Source organism: Protomyctophum parallelum (assembly GCF_964188405.1).
Source record: "Protomyctophum parallelum genome assembly, chromosome: 2".
Taxonomy (NCBI): Eukaryota; Metazoa; Chordata; class Actinopteri; order Myctophiformes; family Myctophidae; genus Protomyctophum; species Protomyctophum parallelum.
This window is the reverse complement of record NC_139699.1, coordinates 44,084,340-44,091,839: the sequence shown is the minus strand read 5'-3', so window position 1 is coordinate 44,091,839 and position 7,500 is coordinate 44,084,340. Positions and strand designations below refer to the sequence as shown.

Below are 7,500 nucleotides of genomic sequence, written 5' to 3'. Positions count from 1 at the left end.
GATAAAACTGGATCTCTTGTCCACTAGTCCCTTCCTAACATTTTAGTCTAGTTTTTTTGTTTGTTGACGAAATTGTCAGTATATTTAGTCTTAGTCATTTAGTTTTAGTCATCATAGATTCGTCTTTATTTCGTTTTTATTTATTTTTAGTCAGTGAAAAAATCGGGGGGCGTCCCTGGAACAACATATTGTCAGATGGGAGGCCGTGGCCAAATACATATAATTCTGGGGGTCCTTGACATGAAATATTGAGCACCACTGACATAGAAACATGGGTATTTCAGAAAACTGTCATTTATTTAAATTTCGATGTCAGGTCTAAATGGGTTAAGAACTGTACACACCGGGAGCGATTGTATTGTGAGGGTTATTCACATTCATTTTAACCGCTGGTTGTTTTTTCAGCGTGAGTATAGCGTGTCGCAGTCCCGCCCCCTCGAGAGACCCGGAAAATAAATCCCTGTTCATTTTCCGCATAGACTTTTCAGAAAGTATTTATTTAAAGACGTTTACGCCGCGGGCAAAGCCAACTCTTGTCGTGACAAATCATGACAATAAACACAACGTTTTGGGCAAAACAAAAAATGGCAGGTTACAACACTTTTTTTGTTGTTGTTTTTCTTCTTTGTAATTATTTGTTTGGTCCAAAATATTGTGTCTGTTGTCATGATTTGTCACGAATCGAGTTGGCTTCGTACGACAATTAAAAGGTCTTTAAATAAATACTTTTTTAAGGGAAAAATGCATTGGGAACTATTCCCTGGGCCTGGCGTTGTCATGAAAGGGGGCGGGACTGCGACGCTCTATAGCGACGCTGCTTTAACCGTGTTTTTATTCCATCCACTCAGGGATCATCACTCACTACGTGGTCCTGCGCGACGGGCGGGAGCGTTACCGCGGCAACGAGTACAGCTTCACGGACGTGGGCGGGATCGGACCCTTGCAGGAGTTCCGGTACCAGCTCAGAGCCTGCAACCGGGCCGGATGCGCCGACAGTGCACAGGTACCAGAGATGCTGTGTGTTTTGCTGTGCGTGCGTGGGTGCGTGCGTGCGTGCGTGCGTGGCGTGCGTGCGTGACCAACAAGGTCTATTAGACTATGTTTGTGTCCGTTCCTTCTGTGTGTATGTCCATCTGTGAGCAGCTCATCTCCGCCAACGAAGAATCTCTGCACCAGATTATTTTTGTTCCAGTTCAGGAGGCATATTTCTCTTTTATATCAGGCCTATACTCCTATAGAGATTTTGTCCAAATCTGTGGAACTTTGCACGAACAGTCCCAATTGGAAGAAATGCGCCACCCTACATTTTCCAAATCGGTTCATGGTGGCGCTATAACAGGCTAGCTAGATTCATCTTTTTGGCCTATAATATAACTCTCAAACTTATGGCTCATGCAATCAAGATCCTTTTATCCCCTGGATGCCCTATAGGATCCTCACTCTCCATATGGGCCCGCCAGACATTTATTTGTGCCAGATTATATTTTATTCTGCCTTTTTTTAGTTTTCTTCAAAACACTGCTACACCGCTCCTACACATTTTGTCGACAACTCACACACAACCTCTCTCTCTCTCTCTCTCTCTCTCTCTCTCTCTCTCTCTCCAAGGCTGTGTATTATTTTGCTGAGCCTACCTGATGTTTGTGATAACGGCCCGTAATAGCTCCCCCCCCCCCCCCCCCCACCCATGCTATCTCTCTACTGTAGCCATGCCGATATCAACACAACAATTAATTTTTTGCAGCTTAGACGTGATTCTTTCTCTTCGGAGCTCAGGGAGGCGGTTTGTACATGCTAATACTACAGAGGGCCGGATGAATGAATGGGGCGTGTTTAAGAGAATTAAGGATGGGTGGTTGGTTGATGGATGGATGGGTGGGTGGATGGGTGGGTGGATGGATGGATGGATGGATGAATGGGTGGGTGGATGGGTGGATGGGTGGATGGGTGGGTGGGTGGATGGATGGATGGGTGGATGGATGGATGGATGAATGGGTGGGTGGATGGGTGGATGGGTGGGTGGGTGGATGGATGGGTGGATGGATGCTTTCTGTCTCTCTGCTTTCTGTATTTTCTAATGACTGAATCTTTAGTTTCTTCTAACTTCACTGTGTTCAGCCATGCATTGCGGTATACACACATACACACGCAAGCACACACGCACAAACACAAGCAGTGCACGCACGCACGCACGCACACACACACACACACACACACATGCACACACACACAGCAGAGTGGTGAGAGTGAGTGAGTTGTATTAGTTTGTACAACAGTGAAAATTGGCCAAACAGTCCCAATTACGTGCTAACCTGAGCTAACCCGATACACCACTGCAATTACCTGGAGCGCACGCACACACACACACACACACACACACACACACACACACACACACACACGCGCGCGCGCTACTGCTCCGACAACAGCTGATGTAATCTGTTTGGTCACTTAGTGTGCGACAAAGTGCGATATGTCCTCCCCCCTCTTCCAATAGCCTATACCTCTGTTCTCCCTCCCCTCCATTTGTCTGCTATCATTCTCTCTCTCCTCTCCTCTCCTCCCTCCCCCTCTCCTCCCCCCCCCCCCCCCCCCCCTCCCCTCTCCTCTTCTCTCTTTCTCCTGCCCTGTTCTCCGTCCTAACAACAACACCGTGTCTTTCCCAACACCTTCCATGAATCCGTGTCCGTTATATCGGTGGTTCTCGTTGAACCCCGGGGGTCCTGTATACTAGGGCAGGGGTTATCGACGTTATAAAAAAGATATCTGGAATAGATCTTGGAATATAGATGTTAGACCTATTTGACAGTGCAGCAACATAACGCCTGACGACCATCAGCTGGCCACAGACACGCAGCCTATCTGCGGTGCTCTATATAGGTGAAAGGGTTTCATGTTTTATCCCAAAAGCCCTTGAATATGATGGAATATGTTTGGGGATTCCTGCGATAATGGTATAAGCGCACATCATAATTCACGTTTTTGGAAGAAAAAATATATATATATATTTTGCGGACCCCCTGGCTTACGTGTCATGGACCCCCAGGGGTCCGTGGTGGAACCCACTTTGGGGCATGTGCAAGTTGTAGGGTTTTTCCCATGGGCGGCCCTCAGCAAAATTATAAACCGTTTAACCCATTTTGGGGCGGGAACCTCTTTTGGTGTTATAGCATTATGTCATGCTTTAGCTATTGAAAAATAGCAGATCTACAAGCTCATAGCGCGCCACCGAGTGGCGCGCTATGAGCTTGTAGGTCTGCTATTTTCGAAAAATCGAAAGAACGACATAGAAACATAGCTTTTTCAGAAAACGTAGAATCTGATCTCAGGTCAGAATGGGTATGCTCCATCAGACGAAGCACATTGCGCCGCACACATCACGTCAACGGCGTGACGCATAGAGAGAGCCATAGCTTCCACTGTCCTTCCAAAAGACAACTAAAAAAAGAACAAACGCAAAATACAAGAGCTAGGACCGGCAGTACGGCTTCCCAGCCCCGCATTCAGACTAGCCAGTCATTTAATTACTGGCTCCCAAATATAATTTTGGATTGTGCAATTTCACAAAATCTATCTTAGTCTGAATGTAATTCTGCCCAATGCCAGAATATACTTGGCATGTGCTCCACAATTTCACGCCCCCAACAACCCGCCCTTGAATATTCTGATTGGGTTTAAGGAATGCAGAACGTATTCTTTCAGCGGATGATAATAACGCGTCCTATAACAGAGACTTCTTCTATAACGTCGCCATTCTATGCTCTTTCTCTTTCCTCCTCTCTCTTCTATGGTGTGAATGTATACGTATACGATAGGCCTGTGTGCTTTTTGTGTCGAGTGTGTGTGTGTGTGTGTGTGTGTGTGTGTGTGTGTGTGTGTGTGTGTGTGTGTGTGTGTGTGTGTGTGTGTGTGTGTGTGTGTGTGTGTGTGTGTGTGTGTGTGTGTGTGTGTGTGTGTGTGTGTGCGTGCGTGCGTGCGTGCGTGCGTGCGTGCGTGCGTGCGTGCGTGCGTGCGTGCGTGCGTGCGTGCGTGCGTGCGTGCGTGCTCGCACGCTCGTGCGTGCTGACATGTGCCGTAGCAGTGTGCTAATAGCTTAGCTGTCTCTGGACAGGTGTGGGAAGTGTTAGTGACAGTCTATTAAGGCAGGATATCCCTGTTGCCGTTAGCAGCAGATTGCTGTGGGATTCTGTGTCCTAATTCAGACGGTGTCCACACAATCTACACAGCACCCTCATAGTACCACAACTCTTACACTGAACCAACAACGCTATACACAACACCATATAGGACTGTACAAGTACAACAGCACTCAACTCAACCGTGTGTTACACCATAGTTTACCTATAAGTAAATTGCACTATACACTGGGGCGGCAGTGGCTGTAGAGTTGCTGGAAGAATGGCCGGATGGAAACCAGTTCGATCTCGGGCTCCCCCAGAGCCAGTGCCGAAGTGTTCTTCAGCAAGACGCTATAATTGCTCCCGATGTGCAGGTTGGTGTCTTGCAAATTGTCCTCCGCCATTGGTGTGTGAACGTGTACTATGTTTACCCAGGGTAACTGGACTAAGCTCAAGAACTTGTTTACAGCCAGGCACTGCTCATAGAACATTTCATGGTAGGGGTTCAATGCCTTGTCCAAGGGCACTTCAGCTGTGGTAATTTTAATGTGCCGGTCCGGGGATACGAACTAGCGACCTTCCGATATCATGACCGTTCGGCCACCGCTGCCTGTGTGTGTATGAATGGGTGAATCTATGTAAAGTGCTTTGGATAAAAGCACTATATAAATGCACCATTTACCATTTACCACACGACACCTAAACGATGACACTTAAGGGGGTTGCGGAAAAACGCTGCAGAATGGATTAAAGAAGGAGAGGGTCACGGTAAACATCCTAAGCCTTCTTCCTCCACACTGGGAGTATAAAACTGCAGTCACGTTGTAAGCTCCTATAGATCTGCTATATTTCATTAGTTTGGGTCCCGTCCAAAGCGTCTAATTGGGTGTATTTGGGTCTATTTGGGCCTCGGGGTCTAAAGATGTTAGGAACCACTGGTTTATACTACACTGTGGATAAAGATCCACTTTGTTTTCTAAGAATGGAAAACAAAGGAAAATGTTTTGTTACTTTTCTTTTGTTGTTAAGTTTCTCATGAAAAGAGGCCAATGGTTTCCTGAATGAATTGGGGGCAACTGGGTCAAGGTCAAAAGTACAAAAATAAATACAAAATGTATCTGACCAGATTGGACAAACAGCTCCCCTGTTTAACCCATTCTGGGCGAATTCCCCCTTTTGGTGTTTTAAGCATTATGTTATACTTTAGCTATTGAAAAATAGCAGATCTACAAGTGCCATATATATATACATACATACCAAGTGTACATATATATCCGGGGGTCCTTGACATGAAACTGTTTGAGAACCACTGACATAGAAACATGGGATTCTCAGAAATCTGTCAGGGTTTAGAAGACATTTGTAGAATTGTCCGTCTGTCTTCATGTGTCCATAATGTCCGTGTGTCTTCATGTGTCCATGATGTCTGTGTGTCTTCATGTGTCCATAATGTCCGTGTGTCTTCATGTGTCCATAATGTCCGTGTGTCTTCATGTGTCCATGATGTCTGTGTGTCTTCATGTGTCCATGATGTCTGTGTGTCTTCATGTGTCCATAATGTCTGTGTGTCTTCATGTGTCCATAATGTCTGTGTGTCTTCATGTGTCCATAATGTCCGTGTGTCTTCATGTGTCCATAATGTCCGTCTGTCTTCATGTGTCCATAATGTCCGTGTGTCTTCATGTGTCCATAATGTCCGTGTGTCTTCATGTGTCCATAATGTCCGTGTGTCTTCATGTGTCCATAATGTCCGTCTGTCTTCATGTGTCCATAATGTCCGTCTGTCTTCATGTGTCCATAATGTCCGTGTGTCTTCATGTGTCCATAATGTCCGTGTGTCTTCATGTGTCCATAATGTCCGTCTGTCTTCATGTGTCCATAATGTCCGTGTGTCTTCATGTGTCCATAATGTCCGTGTGTCTTCATGTGTCCATAATGTCCGTCTGTCTTCATGTGTCCATAATGTCCGTGTGTCTTCATGTGTCCATAATGTCCGTGTGTCTTCATGTGTCCATAATGTCCGTCTGTCTTCATGTGTCCATAATGTCCGTCTGTCTTCATGTGTCCATAATGTCCGTGTGTCTTCATGTGTCCATAATGTCCGTCTGTCTTCATGTGTCCATAATGTCTGTGTGTCTTCATGTGTCCATAATGTCCGTCTGTCTTCATGTGTCCATAATGTCCGTGTGTCTTCATGTGTCCATAATGTCCGTCTGTCTTCATGTGTCCATAATGTCCGTCTGTCTTCATGTGTCCATAATGTCCGTGTGTCTTCATGTGTCCATAATGTCCGTGTGTCTTCATGTGTCCATAATGTCCGTGTGTCTTCATGTGTCCATAATGTCCGTGTGTCTTCATGTGTCCATAATGTCCGTGTGTCTTCATGTGTCCATAATGTCTGTGTGTCTTCATGTGTCCATAATGTCCGTCTGTCTTCATGTGTCCATAATGTCCGTCTGTCTTCATGTGTCCATAATGTCCGTCTGTCTTCATGTGTCCATAATGTCCGTCTGTCTTCATGTGTCCATAATGTCCGTGTGTCTTCATGTGTCCATAATGTCCGTGTGTCTTCATGTGTCCATAATGTCCGTGTGTCTTCATGTGTCCATAATGTCCGTGTGTCTTCATGTGTCCATAATGTCCGTGTGTCTTCATGTGTCCATGATGTCCGTCTGTCTTCATGTGTCCATAATGTCCGTCTGTCTTCATGTGTCCATAATGTCTGTGTGTCTTCATGTGTCCATAATGTCCGTCTGTCTTCATGTGTCCATGATGTCCGTGTGTCTTCATGTGTCCATGATGTCCGTGTGTCTTCATGTGTCCATAATGTCCGTGTGTCTTCATGTGTCCATAATGTCCGTGTGTCTTCATGTGTCCATAATGTCCGTCTGTCTTCATGTGTCCATAATGTCCGTGTGTCTTCATGTGTCCATAATGTCCGTCTGTCTTCATGTGTCCATGATGTCCGTGTGTCTTCATGTGTCCATGATGTCTGTGTGTCTTCATGTGTCCATAATGTCCGTGTGTCTTCATGTGTCCATAATGTCCGTGTGTCTTCATGTGTCCATAATGTCCGTGTGTCTTCATGTGTCCATAATGTCCGTGTGTCTTCATGTGTCCATAATGTCCGTCTGTCTTCATGTGTCCATAATGTCTGTGTGTCTTCATGTGTCCATAATGTCCGTCTGTCTTCATGTGTCCATGATGTCCGTGTGTCTTCATGTGTCCATGATGTCCGTGTGTCTTCATGTGTCCATAATGTCCGTGTGTCTTCATGTGTCCATAATGTCCGTGTGTCTTCATGTGTCCATAATGTCCGTCTGTCTTCATGTGTCCATAATGTCCGTGTGTCTTCATGTGTCCATAATGTCCGTCTGTCTTC

The 7,500-nt window shown here is 45.8% G+C and overlaps 1 protein-coding gene across 1 annotated transcript in view; it reads left to right on the top strand.

The window, feature by feature from the left end:
- The window catches only part of ush2a (Usher syndrome 2A (autosomal recessive, mild)), a gene marked incomplete at both ends in the record, with an annotated part of 385,038 nt that overhangs the window by 277,887 nt on the left and 99,651 nt on the right, over positions 1–7,500 (top strand). The window contains 1 exon segment of the mRNA XM_083759320.1: positions 849–1,003. Coding sequence (XP_083615446.1) covers positions 849–1,003 — 155 coding nt within the window.